We start from the raw sequence: 22040 nt of genomic DNA on the forward strand, positions 1-22040 counted from the left end.
TTACTAACATGAGCAACTGCTGCTCTACACCAATAGTCAATTCCACCCTGGTTAGATCCAATCACAAACTAATCACCATGGAAATCCACACTTCACCCACACCCCACCGCAAAGGTATCAACCATGAAAGACTTCTCCAAAGGACTCCTGAAAACAGAGATGGCTAACTTCACGGCACCCATGCCAATGGAAAATAGATGCATAAATGGGGAATCCTACACCAATGCACTGTACGAACATGTACATAAATGCATGGAAAAAGCCATACCCAACAGAACCAAGACGCTCTCCTAAAAAAAAAAAAAAAAAGCCAGTTCGGTGGTCCCATGCCATTAATAAACTCTACAACAGAAGGAAGAAACTGTTGCCGAAAAAGGTTAAGATCCAAGACTGGAAAAATTCCCTTAAGTTGAGATCCCTCATCAAAACCTCCAAAGCCAGCTATGAAGGCAGAATTGAGACACCAAAAACAACCACAAAGCCTTCTGTAGTTGCATCAAGAATCTCCATGGCAATACCCAGATTTGTCCGAGTTATTGTACAATGGTACCTCCTATACTGAGCCAACAGAAATTGCCAACATACTGGCTGACAGATTCAATGCCAAACTCTACCCCTCTCCCCCCTAAATGTCCAATCAATACTGGAAGAGTGCCAAGCACCCAGCATTACTATGCACAGGTTAAAGCTGCATGGCCTAAGGCCAAGAATACAGCTTCCATGGGACCAAACAATATCCCTGGCTGTGTTCTACACAAAATTACACCACATATATGTGCTCTGTTCACTCACAGCCAAACCTCAGGCTTTGTCCCTACCGACAGTCATCCCTCTCTGTAAAGGAGCAACTACAGACCCTGGAAATTATTGCCCCATTAGCCTGACTAGTCTGATAATACTAGGCTATGGAGCACATCATCATGGACCTAATGAACAAGGATATAGGGAATCTTCAAACTCTAGATCCCATGCAATTTGGTTTTGTGAAAGGTAGATCATGCCTGCTCAACCTGGTTGATTTCTCTGAGTCAGTCACCAGAGTTGTGGATGAGAAGGTAAGGCAGTTTATACTGCCTACCTCAATCTGGCAAAGGCCTTTGATACCATTCCTCACTCAGGAATTATGGATAAACTCAGCAAACTAGGCATCAGCCCCTATATCGTTAGGTGGGTTGCAAACTGGCTCACAGATGAAGTCCTCTACTTTCACACTGTGGGTTATAAAAGTCAGACTGCCAACCAGTCACAAGTGGAGTCCCACAGGGATTGGTCCTGGGTCCTCTCCCGTTTGGTCTACTTCTCAGAAGTCCAGGCCAACATGGAGGGACTCTGGCTTACCAAATTCACAGACAACTGCAAGCTGGGAGCCATTATTAACTCCCAATGTGATGCAGACATCCTACAGAAAGGACTCACTGAGACCAATGACTGGTGTCAAAACCATGGCCTTAAGCTTAATGCCAAAAACTGTGCAGTCATCCCCTTTGAGGAAAAACTCAGTTACCACTAATTACCACACTGATGGGAGCCCACTGAACACTGAAGGTGTTATAAAAGAGATCTGGGGACACAGGTTGACAGCAACCTCTCCTTTGACCACTGCATTGCCACTGTGGTCAGAAAGTCGTATGTGGCACATCTCATTACCACGGGTTTTGCATCCAGGAAGAATGATCATTTCTCTCTACTCTTCCCTCAGTAGACCAGAGTATAATGTCCTATTTGGCATGTACCTCACTAGACACCTGCAACAGCTGGAGAGGCCACAAACGTACCTCATGAAGAGGATCCTAAGCCTTAAACATGTCCTACATGGACAAACTCGCACACTCCAGCTATTCTTGGTCTCGTATCTACTAAGAGGTGATCTCTGCTTGACTTACAAAGCCATGTCTGACCCAGCTCTGTTAGAAATGCTACATCTAAAAAAATCCCAATCCCTCCACACCACACGCTCCAAAGACCTCAACCTCATTACCACAATCAACAGAACATGCTGGAGGGACAGGTTCATAATCCAGAGACTGCCCATGCTCTGGAATAAACTTCCCATACATGTCAAGCAGAGCACCTCACTAGCCCTCTTCAAGAGAAATCTTGATGAGTGGATGGAAAATAGAAAAGTTCACCCCCTGGATCATTCCAGTGGCTCTACTTGATAGAGGCACTGGGAACTAATGACGGGCGGCACAATGCCAGGGCAATTCTATGGGCTAGGCTTGTAAAGGCCCCAGGGCCATTGCCTAGTACACATTTATGAACCTATGAAAGAACCTTCAGAAAGGTGTTGAGCTGAGAGATCAAGAATGGCTCTCCAGGCACCTTCTTTCCTGGGAATCAAACATTCTGGAGTAAAATCCTTTCCCCTTCTGGAGAGCCAGAACTTCTTGAATTGTTCTTTTGAGACTAAAGGCTCCAAAGAAGCACAAATTTGTCCCAGGGGTTGCACCTGTGCCACTCACTGACAGGGGCGACAAGTGATAAGATTTCTTTTTGGGGATAAACTCTTGCCTAAGGGCCCCAGGGCCATTAGCCTAGTAACATCCTATGATCTTACGATAAAAAGGCAGCAGCAGTTCCTGAGGAGGCAGAGGAATGGGCAAAAAACTGGGAAAGATTTCCAAACCATGCAATACACATGATGAATGATAAAGATCACTCAAGACGCTTGTGTTCTAACTAAATTTGAAGGGACAGGGAAAGACTAAGAAAAAAAGAGGAACATGACTGAGGAGTGAGGGACAAGGATAGTCGGACAGAACCTGGCTGGTCAGAAAGGGAAGCTTTTGAGCTGTAGGAGTTAGGAGCCCTTTTACAACCATTTTTACCTTCAGGAGGAGGAGGGCAAGACCGTCTGACCGTCTGTGGTTAAAGGCAGGTTTAGTGGAGTAATCTCTGAAACTTGTGAGCAGGCACAATATAAATGTTTGAAATCCTGCAAAGCCTTTCACTTTTCATGAAAGGACTTGAACTCAGCAGCAGCACCAAAGAGAAGTTTATCTAGAGGAGCATCCATCAGCTTAGCCTTAATATAATCAGGCAAAGGGTGACAGCAAAGCCAGGAATACCAGGGCACAGAACAAAAAGCAGCAGCTCTAGATAATGCAGCAATTGCATTTAACAGAATGACTAGCTACTTGACAAGATGACCCCAAGTAGAGAGAGAGCTAATGGTCTTCCCCTTAGAGTCAGAAAGATCTGAAATAACCTGATAGACCTGCAAGAGAAGAGACAAATATGTCTGGCAATTCAGAGCTCTAAAGGCTAGAGTACCTGAAGTATATACTTTTACCCAACCTCAGTTTTGCAGTCCTTTTCAGAGGGGAGCAGCCTTGCAGAAGGTAAAAGCTTAGATGGCTTATCAGAAGGAACAGAAATAAGAGAGTCAGTTGAGGGGCACTTCTAAAGGAATTTGCAATCCTCAAGCATCTTATAAAACCTAACCGGTTTCTTAGGAGCAGGGAGATGGGAGTCAGGAGCTTGATAAGCTGCAGAAAAGGAATCTAACAAGGCAGCAAGAAAGTAAGGGCCAGCAAAGCACTTGGGAGACTCCATTTGAAGGAGGAGTTTATAATACCTTTGCTGGACATCGGAGACCTGGGTACAATCCCACAAACTCCATCATATGGGAACTGCACCTCCAAAATAAATCTCCTCAAGAGGAGGAGAATCAAGACTAAGATTCATCCTCCTCAGAATCAGTCCAAGGGAAGGAGAATCTGGGAAGAATAGGTCAAGGATTATTCATCAGAATCCACATCCTCCGATGAAACCTGCACCCTAGGCCTCTTAATAGGAGAAGACGACCAAGGGAGAGCAGGAACAGAGACTCCCCTGAGGAGGCTTCAAAGCCATAAGGGCAATAAACAGACTGTAGCAAGTCTTGCCATTCACATTAATGATCTTTGACAGCAGGAGAAAGAGGCTTGGTTTTCCGCTAAGGTGACATCAGCCCTAAAGATCTTAGGTGGCTCAGACCCCATAAGACACTAAGCGTAGTGGAAATCTCCTCTCTAACAAGGATTTGCAGAACATCCCAATGGCCCTTCAGAAATAATTAGCTGTGGTTCCCCCTGAATATCTGAAATTGATGTCTGCAGAGCCTGCAGTGACATGCAAGAATCCAGATCCATGACAACCTCCATAACTGTTGTGGGAGAGGAATCAGACTGAAAAAGCAGGTGGTTCTCCAGGTTTTCACCAGCCTTGAGAGAAACATCTGGAGGAGGCAGTACAACCGAAGAATCTGACCAAGCTTTCTTGGTCTTTTTCACAGAGGGCTGACCCTTGGGCCAGGACTATTCCTCAATGGTACCCTTAGCCATCAATTTAAGATATTGGTTGTGTAAGTAAATGGCTCACGAGACAACTATGCAAGGTCTTTGGAACAAATGACCTGACAAACCGGACAAAACGCATGGCCCTGAGAAGCACCTACACAAAACAAATGTTGCTGGTTACGGTCCTTATGGGGAGTTTGTCTCCCACATTGGCATTTCTCCTTTCTGGATAACATGAAACCAACAACAAAATAAAGGAAGATAAGAAACCCCCCACAGGGAGCATCTGAAAAATGGCTAAGCAGATGAACGATGAGACCATCAAAGATGGTGTTTAAATAGGCAGCAAAGAAATTCTGAGGATGGTAAATCCTTGTCACCTTTATGCCCTATGCTAGGTACGGGGGAGCATACTTGTGATGCAAGATGTCTCTTTTACAACCCAAGGCTTTGGTATGTTGGCCAGGTGTTGGGCTGCCCTTGGAAGGGAATCCCTATTGTAAAATAATACTGCAACAGTGATGCAAGGAGGACATCAACCATTTTGAGCTCAGATTTAACATACTGTCTCTGGACCATAACCACCTAAAATACTGAATCACTGAATCACTGAATTTGTGAAAATTGGACCTAAAAGCATAACTTACAAAACTGGCTGTGAAATTACATTTATATGTATTTGCACACTAGTGCTGAACAGTTTAAACAAAATGTAGTGCGAAGTTGGTACACCTGACAACTTAATTTTTAGCATGAGGTAATAACCCAACAAACCAGTTACAGAAAGCAGGCAGCCCACTAATGTAATTTAAGAAAATAGCCCAAGGGAGAGTGAATCTGGGAAGAATAGGTCAACTTAGCATTACAATATCAAGTTTGCAACACCTATGGATCACCTCCACCTGAACTCTAACAATGAGTTTTTAACCATGAGTTTTCAGGTCAGATGCAAAATACAGTTCAAGAAAACAGTGAAACATTTACAACTGGAAATGGGCAATAAAAGTTTGACCAAAGGATTCCATTAAGTACTACCCTGAAAGATTTCTTACCAAAATTCCACACAGTAAAAACCTTGCACGGGTATCCACTTAAAGTAAACAATGCGTTATAGATTGCAAATTTCAAAACAATTGCACACAAACCACCACTGAAATGTAAAATTCAAAAAACGAAAAATAAAACACATAGTACTGATATTAACACATGCTCAGGGATTTAAGGGCACGGGGTGACTGTGCATCTGTACCTTGTGCCTTACTGCACACAACATACAAACATAAATCAGGCAAAGAGCAGAATAGAGTGTGCAGTAACAACAACTCCCAGAGCCATAGCTCAAACTGCTATACACATCAGTACAAGCCTTGGCAAACATCTAATGGCACATCATTGAAGAAATGCATGCTTCAACTAGGACTTAAACCCAGACACATCTGGATTATCTTTCAGGCTGCTTTACCATTATAGTACAGAAGCAACTGAACTGGCCAGGATAGGGAAGCTTCATCTCTTCAAAGCATGAATCTTTAAAGATGCGCAAGAAACCATTTAACTGGTGGAACATTTATCTGGATTCATTAATCTGGTTTTCCCAATTTTCTTGTATTGGTGTGACTGAAGTTTAAGGAAAGATGTGGGGCACTAGCAAATAGTGGAGAACTAAAAAACACAATAGAAAATTCATACGCAACTATAAAAGTTAAAGATTCTAGTCACAATTCAGCTAAACTAGAATATCTTAAGCAACATATATGCACGTTTACTATCATATAAAACTAACCACATCACTTACTCAATGTCTAGACCACAAAGTGCAAGACCATAAACTTGGCTTCCAAATTATTTTTTAAGACCTGACCTGTCAGTATCATGGCCTTTCATTTTAAGTTTTCTTGTGACGAGCTTCTTATTTCTTGTAATGGCAATTGTTGATTTATTGGATAATGTGTATATTTAATTGTTTAATTGTTCAATTATGTATGTATTAAGGTGTGTATATTAGGGTTGAGCTTTTATCATCAGTTCTGAACAAGTCCAACAGAAGTTGAATGAAAGTACTTAACCTGTGGAATAGAGAGCGGAATTCAGCTTTCATGTCCAGGGTGCTATACACACTAAGAAATAAAATGTCAAACTGGTGCTGAGAAAGATCAATGTTCCTGCTTATAGCCAGAATAAACCTCTTCCACTTACTGGTGTAGACTTTAGTGGAAGCCTTTGGAGAGGCTAGAACAATTTTTAGGGACCAGGGAATTGAGCCTGGACTGTCTCATTAGGGTTGGAAGTGGAGAAACCATGTAGTCAATTTGAGGGCTTGAAGGTTTGGGTGCTGCACCCCTGACTGATGGGAAAGGAGGTCCTGACTTGGCTCCAGAATCCAAGAGGCTATTTCAGATAAGACCATAGGAAGGGGAACCACACCTGACTAGGCCAGATGGGGGCAATGATGACTAAACTCTTCAGCCTGCTTGCCTTCGGAATGAGTTGAAGAGGAAGGTAAGCAAACAAGAGACTTGGGGGCCAATTCTGGACTAGTGCATCCTTCAGGGACTCCCCTGGAGGAGGGATCAGAGTGAAGAACATCCTGCATTTGTTTAGGGAAGAGGCAAATTAACCCCAAATGCTAAAGATTATATTCACCACTGACTGATTAAGGGACCACTCGTGCGGAACAAGAAGCAATCTGCAGTCTGTCCACCAGATCGCTGGTTTTACCCAGGATGCGTGTTGCAACTAGAAGGCGGTCTGAAGATATTGCAAATCATTCTCACACCCTCTTGGCCTCCCTGCACAAGGGGTAAGAATGGGTTCCTACCTGTTTGCTGATGTACCAGACAGACATGTTGGTCAGTGTGTACTGCAATAGTCCCGAAGGGGAGAAAGTCCTGAAAGGCTTGCAACATTAGGAGGACTGCTCATCTCTACAGCACTGATATGCAACCTGGTCTCAGTAGGGGACCACATGCCTTGGACCATCTTCTCATTGTAATGCCTCCCATCTTCCCATTGTAATGCCTCCCCCAACCCAAACTGAGAAGAGTATGGTCACAGTAGCTTTGGGGGGGGGGGTGTTCAAGAATGGTCTGCCTAGATGGACGTTGTTTGACTGTATCCACCAACTGAGGGGACGCCTGCAAGTGGGAGTCAACCTGTTGTGAAAGGCCAATAGTGGAGAAAGGATGGACCAGTGTGTTGCCAACATCCACTGGAGGACCCGCATGAAAAATCTGGCTAGCGGGACCAACAGAATGGCTGCAGACATAGACCCTAGGGTCTGCAGGATGAAACGAGCTGAGGGGGTCTGATGGGCTAACAATTTCTGTACCTAATTTCTCAAAGTGGTTCCTCTGTGTGACAGAAGAGAAGCTATCTGATCCCTTGTGCTCAGCTGCATACCTGTGACCTCCACCTCCAGGTTCTGTACCAAAGTCAGGTTGAATTTGCTCATGTTTATGGCGATGCCCAGGGAGTGTGATAATTGGATTTAGTCGTCCCTGGCTTGCATTAGCCGATGCCTGATTGAAGCGGTTAGGAGCCAATTGTCTAAATATGGCAACACCTGGAATCCCCAGCCTCACGTGAGCTGCTACCACTGCCATGCATTTGGTGAACACCTGGGCCCAAAGGGCAATGCTCTGAATTGGTAATGAAAGGCACCCAGCTGAAAGCACATATCTCCTGCACCGCCTGTATTTTGATATGATAGTACACGTCACTGGACATCCATCAAGCACATCTGGTTGTCCTTGTGCAACAGTGGCAGAATGGACTGAACCATAACCTAAGATGTAGAAGGGCCCACTTCTAATGCAAAAGAGAACAGATGCCTCAGAGGAAGGAGGTTGGGCAGACCACCTACCTTTCTGCTTCAGGATCTCCATTTCCCCAAAGGAGACTTCAAGTGAGGATCAGGGGGATCCTTCCCCCTCAACGTCAGTATCCTTGGTTAAAAACAGACTCCAATGGGGTGGCAACATGCCTCCTTTTGCAAGTCTTCTTCTGAGGAACTTCCTCAGCTGGGTACTCTTTAGAAGAGTCGGAAGAAGGGGATCCCTCCTGAGCAGGGAATTCTTAGAGGCCATGGAGGCCACTTGGGACAGGAAGACTTGTGGTAGGATGAGAGGGAGCAAGTCCTGGATCCAACAGGAGTAATAGGGTGGATTGGGGAACATGCGCCATCAGATCTCTATCTTGGAAGAAAATCCTCTCCACTATCTGAAAGGCTGAAGGACCATGAGAAGCACTTTGTCTCCCCTGAAGCTGAAACCACCGAAGGAAAACAGGCAGGATTCACCCCAGATCCATGGCCTCCAGAAGGGAACAGACCTGGACTGTCAAGTGCCGAGGCACCCAAGGGAAGGGATGGCTCTGAGAAGGATGGAGCCCACCTCAGTCCCCAGCACCAACACCATGGCTCTGAGATCTACTCTGCTCAGAAAAGGCTGGAACAGGGCTAGTTAAGTGCATCCTCAGCAGTGAAGGAAGCTTCCCCTGCTCTGGGCCGGTCACATACAGTAGTCCTAAAATCCAGCAAATACAGAACAGAGGTTCAGATCAGAGATAGAGTTCTGATGGAATTGCCAAGGTAGCTCATGGATCCAACAGGGGACTTTGCCAGGACTACTCCATCTTATCTGGGTCTTGAGAAATCACATTATCCTGTCCATATCCCCCTCTGACCAGCTTGTGGAGGACCTGGATGAAGCAGACAAGGGAGGCCGGGAGTGTTTTGACCTAGATGAGAGAGTTGCCAAGGTAGCTCATGGATCCAACAGGGGACTTTGCCAGGACTACTCCATCTTATCTGGGTCTTGAGAAATCTCATTATCCTGTCCATATCCCCCTCTGACCAGCTTGTGGAGGACCTGGATGAAGCAGACAAGGGAGGCCGGGAGTGTTTTGACCTAGATGAGAGAGCAGGAGACCTTTAATTCCTCAGATCCTTAGGTACTGGATCCGATGTAGGAGCAGACTAGGGTGGAGGAGAGATGGTAATGATGTCCTCTGGATCCGAAGGAGCTGTTGGATCCAAAACAGGGAGCCAATTTCTTCGCCTCTGAGGAAGTTGGATCAGAAGATTTCTTGCCTCAAGAGAGTGTCCCTTGGGGAAACAGGGAGAGAAATCTTCATAGCCTCTTTAGGGGTAGCTTTGGGAGAAGATGAAGCAGCCAAAGAAGGGGTCTGAGCCTCCAGAGCTGAAAAGGGAAGAAGGCCCTCCCCAAAGTATCAATTTATTTCTCCGGTCAGCTAATGCCTACGGATTGAAAGCAGTACAAATAGAAAAATCTGCTTTAAGATGATCAGCACCAAGGCAATACACACTCTGTGTGGACAACCTGGGTGGGGATTTTATACCCACAAGTGCAGAGCTTTAACCCCAGAGGTTTATTAGCCATACAAAAAAAAACACCAACTGTCAACTCAGTAGAAGCAAAGAACTGACAGGACAAAGCTAAGAACACAGATCAGTTATACATTTAAAGTTTAAGATTTAAGTTCAAAGATCTGAAATTTAGGCTTAAAGATTTAAGTCAACTATGAGAGAAAGGTAACCAACAAATTTTTTTTTTTTTTTTTTTTTAAACAGGAAAGAATCCGATAACACATGCACCCTAGCAAAGGAAAATAATGGAGGGAGGACTTTCAGAACACCTAGGCTATATTACAAGAAAAACTTTTGAGATAAGCGATCCCCAGCTAGAGAGCATGAGATCTGCGTCCGGTACACTGAAGCAGCAAACGAGATCCAAGGTACCTGGATCGATGTAGTGCATTACTGGTACGAGGGAGAAGCTCAAGAGTCGGATCTAAGTCTAGATTGTGGTCGAGCCAGATCTGAAGGTTAGATTAGAGACCCTATTGTAAAGGATGAAGGCGACAATTACATCACGTGACTGTGCCTTCATTCCACATGTTAATCCATATCTTTTTGCATTTTTAGACCATCAGATATCTTTACATATTTTGAGTAAATAACACATTGCTGTCCCAAACTTTTGAACTTGAACTTTAATGCATTAAATACAATGACAGTAAGTTTCATCTCACACGTGTGTGTAGGAGTTGGGGTTGGAAGAGTGGTCAAGTATACCTCATGCACAAAATAAAAGGCTTTGATTCTTACCTCTGGGTTAGGAAATTTGGCTATGCTTAATATGGCCCACAAGCCTACTGCTAATCTATGAACATATACATACACACTTGCATACAAAAATGTTACTTTAATAGTAAATCATACTTACACACACAGCAATCTTTGAAACATGCCTAAGTAAGTCATCACAGCTGTTTGTAATTATAGGGGAAGTAACTAAACAATTCTAGCAACAGTCAAGCTTTGTGCAGTTTGCAGAAGCACCTCTTCTGGATAAATGTCTACCTTTGGAGCAATTTCAAATTAAAATGAATAAACCCAGACACTGCAGAAGGGTCAACTTACTCTCTACAGATGCCAGAGCCACACATACAAATGCATGCAAAGTTCACCAAATGCACATTCAATACCTTAAGATTTGCACAGACACCCCCAGCTTACCACTTTTGGTGAAAGGTGACAAGCTGGAGGAGCTCCAAAAGGATGATGAAACATTAAAGGGGTAAAATTATGCACGGCTGCAGCAGTACTGGAGGACTGCCCGTCATGTCTTTACTAGATTTATGTAGAAGTCTTCCAAAATTGGGATTATCAGTTTATGAACGGTGGTCCTAAATCAAGACGTGCACACACACACACCTCTAACAAGAGACAGTCTGCTGCAGTACAGAGTAACAGTGGCAATACAAAGATCTACAGTCAGACTCGCAATTATGCTATGAATTGTAAACACCAGCAATTTAAAACATTCTAGACCAGATTTGATTTGCAACCTACTAAATTCAGGTGTAGGACATTTCACTGAAAGTTAAATTAGTGTGCACATTTCACTGAAAGTTATATATGGCCTTTTCCCCACTGTAGTGCGACCATGGAGTTAGTATATATAGTAAGGGGCTGTGTGGGGGGCACCGCCCCCCACATCGGGGGGATGTGGGGGGCATAGCACTCCACATATTTTAAATATTTTGAAGTATATACATGGATACTTGCAATTCCAATATATATTATGTTCGGAAAAGAGTAATGTATTTAAAATGTGGGGGTGGTGCCCCCCACCCCCCTTACTATATATACTAACTCCAGGGTCGCACTACAGTGGGGAGAAGGCCATATATAACTTTCAGTGAAATGTGTTTCAGTGAATTGTGCTTTCAGTGATTTGTGTTCAGTCATTTGAGTTTCAGTGAAATGTCCTAGACCCCTAAATTCATATCTGAAAATTTCCATTTGTTAATGGTCACTGCACAGACATGGAAACAAATGACACACACACACACACACACACACACACACACACACACACACACACACACACACACACACACACACACACACGTTTAAAAAAAAAAAATCTGCAATACATTTCAGTTTTATTCCTATTTGTCTGTACTTCACTACAATGGTGTCACTCGGTTGTATACTGCCTACAGATGGTAAATACACCAGAACACTGTCAAAATAGCCAAGTCAACCCATATAGGTCTTCTGGTATTAGAGTAAAATGACAAATGTAAAAGTAAAAAGCAAAATAAAGACAAAAATGCACCAACACTAGCAAAATAAGGGGTATGGAGGATCATAAATTTCAAGCAGCAGCCCCCAAAACAGCTAGGATTACTGCATAATGGATACATCTGAAAAGTAAGCCACAGTATTTCAAACAGCTATTCTTAAAGAGTACGAATATCGAGACTAACAGGATTTGAATACATTTACAAGTGTGGGAAACAAGGTCCAGCTAGCTGTAAAGCTTTTACAGTCCATTCTCAGCCAATACACAGCCTTTATATTTTAAAAGGAAGAGAATTACAAATAAAATAATGTTGTACATTGGCTCTCCTTTACTTACCAAGTAGTTCTGCAATTCCTGTGTGGACATCAAAGTACTGGTTGGTTAAAAGGGTCTCTCTTCTTTGTTTGTAGTACTTTACAATAACATCAAACAGCAGTCTCTTACATTTGTCCATTTCATCTGCCTGGCTTGGAAAGCTTCTGGCAACCTCTACCACCATCTGGTCTGGAAGGAACTCTAAACAATCTACAGCAGCAGAAATCCAATCATCTGCTCTAAAAAAAAAAACATACAAAAGCCATAAGCAACTTTAAATCAATTCTGCAGTGCAGCTGTAGAAAGGTGGGATGTATATGTAAAAAAAAAAAAGTTTTAGCTTTTGCTTGGGTTCATCAAAGATGCAACTTCAGCTTAAACTATTTGTCTTTATTTTGCAAGTATAAATGTGGCACTAAAAAGTGCTTTATTATAGCAATGAACAATTCAGAAACCGGTTAGAATTTGAAATGCACTACTTTTAATCCTTAGCAAACACAATTGGAGAAGTAAATTAATTTCTAGGAAAATGTGTACATTCCATTTCACAAAGGCTTTGTAAAATATAATGTCCGTATGTATGATTAAAATATGATCCAAGTACGGTGCCCTGAGTACACACAGTCCCATCCATCCACAACCCCTTTATTCCCCATTTTTGCACATGGGGGTCAGGGTGTCACTTCAGTCAAATCTACAGCCAAGGTCGACACTGCCAGGTGGCTAGCCCTGCCATGGTAGTTCTTGCACACCACACACTTGCACCTATGGCCAATTTAGAGCGTGTCCAATCCATCTACTGCAAAGTCTTTGGAATGTGGAAGGAAACTGGAGCAGTCAGAGGAAACTTGTGCGAACACAGGGAAGACATGCAGACTCTGCACAGAAGCTACCCCAACTGAGAATCAAACCAGGGAACCACTTCCTGTGAGGTGGCAATGCTATCCACTGTGCTACCCTCCCGCGTCTATACAGTGACCTATCCCATAGGTCAGATGGGACCGAACAGCATTTGTACATGTATAAATACAAAGAATTCAACAGGTGCTGAAATTTTAAATATTGCTATCTGGAGTTTATTCCCTGCCTGTTCATATGCAAAAGCTATTCATGGAGCCATGCCCTCTGCACTCTGGGACCAAGATTATGTTATGAAATTGCCTCGCTAACTCTTTCTTTATAAACTCAATAGCCAACATTACTGCTAGCTTTTCTCATAGTAGACAGCACAAGTGATATTGCCCCAAACACCTCTCCCACTTTCCCCATCTCTACAAGCACAGCATCCCACCTGAACCCAATCTCCATTCTACACCTAAATTTTACTATCAACCCCATTTCTACCACTACTATTAAAAGACTACTACTCAAGCTTAAACCCTGCTCTAACGCACCTGACAACTTACTCAACATTTCTAAAGATTGCCGCTGAAGCCATTGTATTCTCTCTAAGTATCCTAATTAATAGACCCATTCAAGAATCTTGTGTGCCCAAATTATGGAAGCCTACATTCTTTCTCTTCACAAAGGGGGCAAAAACAATATCTCCAGCTTTCGACCCATCGCCATCCTATCCCCCATCTCCAAGATCCTCAAAAAGAGCATTCATTCAGTTGCTGCCTTATCTACTTCATAACTACCTCTTGTCCCCCACACATGGTTTCAGACCTGGCCACAAAACAACTGGCCTTATTTCTTTCCTGGATACTATAAAGAGCTTGAGATAATGGGAAAATAGTATCTACCACGTTCTTAGATCTTTCAAAGGCACTTGATACAGTTTTCCACCCTATGCTACCATCACAACTCACTAACTTCGGACCCCCCCACCACTCTCAAGTGGTTCTCAAGCTATCTAAAAGAGAAGCAACAGGCCATCAAATGTCAAAAAACTTTACCTCTTCTTACCTTAGCACCTCTACTGGTACCCCTCAAGGCTCCATACTTGGTCCCCTCCTATTTAATATTTTCATTAACAATTTCCACACAACTATGCCCAATGAAGCCCTTATTCAATAAGCAGATGACTCAACCATCATCTTGCACAGCTGAATCTATGCCTTAACTCCAACTCAAAACCCAAACAGCCTTCTCCACTACTGAATCCTGGGATGTTTAAAAAAACACCTAACCCTCAACCCAAATAAATCCAAAATCATGCTTTTCACCCCCCAAAAAAAAATCATCCCTGTTGGACAAAGCCATGTTCAATATAGACTCCCATAGTAAAGCACTAATAGAAGTTGTCAGCTACACAAAACATTTAGGAGTGTCCACAGACGAACTAATATTTGATATAAAACATCCAAAACACACATCAGAAACTTAGAATGCTCTATAGGCACAAGTTCCTTAGCCCTGCCAAACAAAGCCCTGCCAAACAAACCCTTGCTTCCGCTTACCTATTCCCTTCCCTAATGTATGGCTTTCTCTACTTGCCAACCTACTCCCTTCCCTAATGTATGGCTTTCTCTACTTGCCAACCTCCAAACCACTTCACGTTATAACAAGATGCAAAATTAGCAACACATTCCAAAAATTTCTCCCATCATTGTACTGCTCTTCACTCCCTAAAACAAAAGAAAAAAAAATCAAATTGCTGGAGCTACTCAACTAATTTACAACTTACCACTGCTCACAAACGCATCTTTAAACCTTCTGATTTGTCCCTTAGTTCCATCTTCACCTACCCCCCCCCCCCAAAATAGTTCCCTTAGATCTGAATATCAGCAACTTCAGGTTCACAAACCAAACCCACCACCCGGCAGACTTCTGTTCTCTTACTCTTTAGACAAAAACTGGAATGCTCTTCCATTAGCAATCAGAACAATCCCAAATCCTGGCCACTTCAAAGCTCCTCTCCACACTGACCTATCTTCCACCTGAACTGCACTTGCACACAGCCTCCTTAAATACCTAGCTCCAATGACATTCTCTCCCTAATTTTCTATACTGTGCATTATCTAAAAATCCTTTATTGAACAAACTCTATACAAGAAAAAAAAAAGTCTAATCTGTTCACTACTATCTCTCTGGTCACCAAACTGCTAGTGTGTGTTTTTAACTTTGTAATCCAATTTGTTGATAATGGTATACTACCAATGTATATAAATGTATTTGAAGGTTCTTTTTATTATAGTGAGGAGCTTTTCTCCCTGGGCCTCCACTGAAAATGGGCTTTGTTTGGCCCAGTGGACTTTCCCAGTTAAACTGCAAATAGAATACTGGAGAACGGTGGGTTACTGTGATTAGAGAGCAGCTACATTACACCTATTAAAAGTTCCAAGCGGAGTTTTCTGAACTGATATGTCATAACACTGACAGCTTAGGTTGCCGAATCCTAAAATATAGACACCTAAGCATCGAAAGCTAACAATAGCGAATGGCCACATCATCTAATTCTCTCCTCAGGAAAGAATTCGGGTGGCCGTCCGTAAACAAAATAAATGCACCCAAACAAGTGGGAGGCTTTGCTGTGCCCTCAGCTAAATATACCAACTCCGGGATTGCTCTACATTGGGGAAAGGGCAAATCCTCGATAACAGCCACATGAATTTTTGAGGAAAGAATTGGAGGATATGGCCATTCGCTATTGTAAGCTTTCGACCCTTAGGTGTTGCTTAAGCATTCAACAACCTAAGCTGTCGACAATTCAATAGGAATCCAGTTATTCTTCCATGCCCTTACCATATCCCACTGTCTCAAGATTTTCATTTTTAGCCACACTTTCTATAATGCTTGCAAACATGTTTTCTCCCACCAATTCCTTAGAACTTTCTCTACCATGTATTTCTTTGTTCCTCGCATTCCAAGGCTTCGCATAACCCACTGTCAACCATATCACTTCCTTTTCACATCCTCTCACCCACCTAGCTTTCATATTACACCTGAACCATCTTGTACCATACCAGTCTACTTCCCTAGCCTAGTAAACAAGTTCACCCCTTTACAGCCAGCCTTTAGTTTCACTCTACATTTTGTACCTTCAGACTTCCTGATCTTTGTTGATCACTAGCCCTTTAAATCAATAAGCATATCATAACTGCTCCTTACCTCCTCAGTCATTAAAACCACCTTTTCAAGTTCACTTTCTACACGCATCCCTTAAACCTTTCAAGGCTTGCTACTGCTGCGGTCTTCAGGTCATCACAAGCCCACACCACTTAAAAGATATGGGCCACAGTTCTCACCAACTTTTCACTCTCCAAATTAAATCTGTCTCTCCTAGCTCGTTCTTCACATCACACCTATAGTCCACTCACCACATGCTTGTCCGGGATATACCAGCCATGGTGGTGCAGCGGTTACCATTGTCTCCTCACAGCAAGAGGTTTCCTGGTTCGATTCTTGGCTGGGGCACCTTCTGTGCGGAGTCTACATGTCTTACCTGGGGTTGAGCGAGTTTTAAAGACATGCAGGTAGGTGTGAGTGTGTGTGTACACATTCTGTGAAGGTTGGGTGCCAGGCTGGCAACTAGACATTGTAAAAACTCCTGTGCCAATCTGCAGATTGGTGATTTGCTGTGGTGACCCCATATGGGAAAAGATGAAAGACATGGTTAGCTTGTCAGGGAAATAGCTAGTTTGTCAGTATGTCATGCCAGATATAGGAATGGAAAGCCATCTTTACAGTGGTCAGTCAAAGACAAGTCCCTTCCACTGCTCTAGGATGTTTCTCCATCCTACATAGGTATTTTCCCACTTTTCTGATGGTTTCAAGGTCCAGATGCATTCATAAAACTTCCAGGTTTTAAACTTTTCCCGTTAGAGTTTTTGGTACAACACTTCAACATTACCATTCGTTACAGGAACCACTTAAACTTTAGAGCACTCCATGTAGAAGACCCCCCCCCCCCCGCCACATCTCCTACATACGGAAAAAACATAATTTCCCCTCGCTGCACGTGTATCTGCAGCATTAAACAGACACACTAACAGAATGCACTCACGATTTGTGCATTGCCTAGTATTCTCTTTTTGCTTAAACCCATTCATTGCCAACCTCAGAATATTCAACACCTATCAGCTTTAAAAATGTACCCCACATTTCATCTCAGTCAGCATCTTGCATATAAAAAGGACAATTCCACAGTATCAGAACCTTCATCTTTCAAACAACCCTTCATCTCTCTCCGCCTAGTCCATATAATCTGCTAAAAGTTTAACAATGTAGCCCAATATCCACTCAAATGCCACATACTCATTCATAAATTCCAGTACCTCCCCAACCACAGAAACAAACATCACCTTCAGATCCAGCTGGAGCTTCATTTACAAGTAAACACCAGGGTCTTCAAAATAGCACCCCCCCTTTTTTAAAAATTACCATCAAAACCTGCCTTCCTTCCGTCAACCTTTCTCCAAACTGCCTTTAGGTGAAGACAACGCATTCTTACTTCTCCTGCCAGAAACTGTTCTTTCCAGCCTGCCATCGTCTTCAAAGATGGTGACTCTTTCCATCTTAGTTCTCTTTCGCCCTTCCCTACCATTTCAGCACCATCCACAACCTTCAAAGTTTTCTCAAACTCAACTCCCATTACATAATGCATGTTTCAGACCATGCTTTCTCAAGGCCCACTATGCTACCTTAAGCACCATTTCCCTTTAAAAACAAATGGAGCCTGCTGACTCTACTCCCTTCACCAATGGAAAAAGGTGAATACAACTCTGAAGGCACTAACCAAAGATATTTCAACAGTAGCTTACAAATGGAATTCAGCTGAAGGGTGATGTCAGTATTCCCACATATCTTTCAGATGCTGGACATCAGGCACGAGTCCTACTCCATGATCAGTGGCAGCCCAAGTATAACTTGCAGCCCTGTCTGTCTTACAATGCCAGATAGAAATACGGAGCTAAAAAAATCCCTTCAGTCTGGCTGCACAGGACTAGACCTATATAAAAAAAAGCTAAATCAAGGTAACAATACCTATGGCTTGAAGAATTATAATCATAATACACATGTCAAAACTGGGTTAAAAATGCCCTCACTTATGCAGAGCAAATTAATGCATTTCCAAATCAATCTCCAGACAAGGATCTATGGAGATAAAGTTTCAAGTGCAGTCCAGCTTGGCACCCTTTACCAAGCCTAGAAATGTAACAAAGCAGCAGCATCAGCTGCAACACAAACTGGCACATTAATCAATCTTCATGAAGAAGCCTGAAGAGGATGAAGGTGCGATCCTACCCAACAGTATTACAATCCAGCTGAACATCTATGAGATCTTCATTACCAAACAATTCACTCTAGTGGGCCTTTGCAAGCCTAGTTTTGCTTTCCAAAAATACTAGCCAGGTTTTGGTTATAGTTTTTCTGGGGTACATACAACTTTGGCATGAGTAGTTGAGCATTTGTGAGGTACCACTCACACTAGCCCAAAACCATTTGGGTTATACAAGTCAAGGAGGAGACAACCAACCGGCCTTCTAAAGCTTAGGGGCGCACCTTCCACACACCCTAACCACTGAACAACTTGGACAGCAGTACAGTTCGTGTTTAGCGAGCCAAGATAAAATTGTTCTCCCATACACAAGACCGCCTGAGAAATCATACCCATTTTTCACCCATGGTATATCAATGCCATTAAATGTGCCTTTTCAAAACTAGGTTCTTCCATCTGGAACTGTATTCTCAACCCAGTGCTATGCTTCTCTCAACCCGCCAGCGCAAATACTATCACTCCATCATAATTCAATAACTTAATCTTAACATTAGGCAATGGTCTTGCTCTCCATAGCGTTTTATTGCATACACAGATTTCAAATGGTCTCTCTCAGATCTCTTTGCAAAAAGGTCTATCAGCATTTTAATCTCTTTTTAAACATTTGCCCCCCCCTTGCAACTGACCATCAGCTACCTTCCTACTTCAACCAGACCCCACCGTAGCCTCCCCTGGGCTCAGTCTCATGTCCAAGCCTGGTGTAGAAATTGATAATGCTGGGGCAGCATCATACTTGCTGCCTGGGAGTGTGCCACTCCTTATCCCACTATGGCAGTCTTACACGCACTGCAATTGATACCTATGGGAGGTGCATGCATGTTTCTGCACACATGTAATCTCCTGATATGCTATATCACTGGCAGAGTGGAGCTTGCCCAGCCTAGGAAGCCTCCCTCCCCCAGCACTTAACTGCCTGCAAGTTCCGCCCTTCGAGCCTCTCGTCAGGAAGAGCCAAACTACTTCCCACTATGGTCGCATTTTGAAGTTAGGAAGAACTTTGTACTCAAATATACATCCTTAAACAGACCCTAAACTAGCAGCCCTTTTAAGGCATCTACTTTAATCATATGTTTTGACACTTCTTATGGGTCCTAGGACACAGAAATCCTCTAGGCTAGCTTAATAGCTCAACTTTTGAGAATATTCTCCTGGTACTGCAGCACGTTTGGGTATTTTAAGGGTCAGAATCAAAGTAGCTTAACCTTTCTAAAGATGTTGAAAAGAGCGCTTTTTCTATTACTAGGTTAGTGTTAAAGGTCCAAGGCCACTTTGGACCTTACGCAGCCTCAGAAGAAATAACTGCTGGTCAAGCGCTATGGCACAAGGGATAAATCCCCAGATTCAGCTACTGGACTGGGTGACTGAACAGCATACACAAATGAGAGGGCAATGTCTGCTCACCTTTTCCAGGTGAGACGTTAATGGGAAACATGCTAGACAGGAGTCCTAACTAATATAGACCCAAGCCATTTATGATGGGATTGGCAGTAGTTGCACTTCTTAAACCCTGCATCACCAGAGAGGTGGCAATAGCCTACTTGCAACACCCCCTACATTCTCACCAATAATACCTCACTCAGCAAGTCAGGGATTTAGAAGCAATACAGCTACAAAAGTCATTGATGTGCAGCAGCAGCTCCTTGGGCTCACAGCCCTACTACAAAAGAAGCCTACTCTGCCAAGAGGGGTGAGGTACTCTGGGATGAATGTGCCTAGGCTAGAAGAATGATGGCAGCTTTCAAGATACCAAAAACTACAAGTGACGTAAAATGATAGTCATATTTGTACTGAATAAAATCCAAGAAAGTTCAGTTTTTGGGTATGGATATACTTTAAAAAGATTAATGACTTACATTGGAAAGAGTGCAAGACAGATATGGAATTGTTAAAATTACTATCGAGGGAAAGGGCCAGAAAACTGTGAATGGGATTTTTGTTTCAAACCATAAAAATTCCTAACTATAGTTAATATTTATAATCACTGTGCATCCGTCATGTATGGCACATCATTTTTTTCCCCCCAAGTGACCAACCAGCCATTTAGATTAAATGCGTTTTACGTATTACCATACATCTGGTGTTGGCCAGATACCAAGGATTACATTCTTATTCTGTTTAAAACATTTATACCCAAATGGTAAGACAGCACCCTCTACTACTCATCTGGATCATCAACTGTTCCTCATGTACAGAAATGTAATACAAAAGATATTCCCAACTTACTGATTTCCCACTCTGTATAATTCTAGTCATTCCATCAAAAAAAAAAAAGTGTAGTTTGACTTGGAAGGCAGGCAAGTGGGTCACTTTCCTTTTTATATTCATTTAAAGTAATTCTTAAAAATCAGTAGAGATCATTTAGATTCTTTTGATTAATTTCTTCCATATGGTTACTCGGCTCTAGCTTGTCCCTACCTTCCATTTACTACTTCAGTGATCAAAGCTAGATATTGCGCACACAGACTATTTGTTGCGAGAATAATCTTGCATACGTTTCATTTGCGCTCAACTCCTTCATTACTTTTGTAACCACCTTGATCTCTGGTCTTTAATGATATTTCCAGTTTTTCTTTTGATACTACCATCATAAAATCAAGGTTAGAGGCCTGGAATTACTTAAGAGTCTGTTACAAATTTAAAAGGGACAGTCCTGCTCCCCCCTCCCAAAGTAAAATCCCTTCCACACCAGTTCCATCACAATGTTTTGCAAGTCCCTCCAGAGTTCTTTTAATTCTGTAAAGTTCAATTCTCATGGGAGGTCCCTTTCTAGTGTGTAATATAGCCCTGTATGCACTGCCTAATAGTTTTGTAACTATTCTGTTACAGATTACAGGAGGTTTCCCCTTCACCCTTTCCCGGTCTTGGCTACAAATTTATGAAATCCATGCAGTTTTCTACAAACGGCGTATTTAAGCCAAGATCTCAGTTTCTTACCATTCTATTAACTTAACATTTCTTGCAGTCTAATCCAGTACATTTCCAATCTATCCCTATGTTTTAGCTATCTGCCAAACATCTATTTTACTCACCTGCCAACTCAACCCCTATTGGGTATACATTATTTACCTAGGTTTTAAAGTAATGGCTGCCACAGAACCTCCTTGGTTATACTGGGAATACAGTTTACTAGAAATCTAGTCTTTCACCTCATTCCGACTCCATAAGCCCATTCATTTCCCCATCTACTTTGTTCACCTTATAGTTCCACCACTTGTATCCATTTTGTGTTCTAGTTTTGATACTGGATTCCTTATCTTTACATACATAGTAGAACAGGGCAAATTTATCTGGATGTACTATTGAAAAAAATAAATTAACAAGAGATATACTTTCAAGACACTTGGGAAAAGAAACTTATTCAAACTGCTTAAAGGGGTGGGCAGACGTAGTGCAGGAAACTGAAATGTGTCATTAAAAGGTCAATTTTCTAGGGCAGCAAGGATAGTGAGCACGTTCAGATGTTTCCTAGATGAATGCGATCTACTAAGAACATAGATTTCTAAAAATAGGTTGCCCCTTCAGAATGATTACAGAAGATGTGATTGAGGTAATACTATGGAAAGCAATCATTTGAAGCCCATTTTGAATGATGGGCTCACAGAACCTCCC

The 22040-nt window shown here is 42.6% G+C and overlaps 1 protein-coding gene across 1 annotated transcript in view; it reads right to left on the reverse strand.

The window, feature by feature from the left end:
* The window catches only part of DEPDC7 (DEP domain containing 7), a 317686-nt gene that overhangs the window by 116798 nt on the left and 178848 nt on the right, over nucleotides 1–22040 (reverse strand). Inside the window, exon 5 of the mRNA XM_044058996.1 lies at nucleotides 12230–12447. Coding sequence (XP_043914931.1) covers nucleotides 12230–12447 — 218 coding nt within the window. The remainder of the gene's footprint in view (nucleotides 1–12229; nucleotides 12448–22040) is intronic.

The sequence above is a fragment of the Protopterus annectens genome, chromosome 17.part0, assembly GCF_019279795.1.
Source record: "Protopterus annectens isolate FY-2018-M chromosome 17.part0, PAN1.0, whole genome shotgun sequence".
Lineage (NCBI taxonomy): Eukaryota > Metazoa > Chordata > Ceratodontiformes > Protopteridae > Protopterus > Protopterus annectens.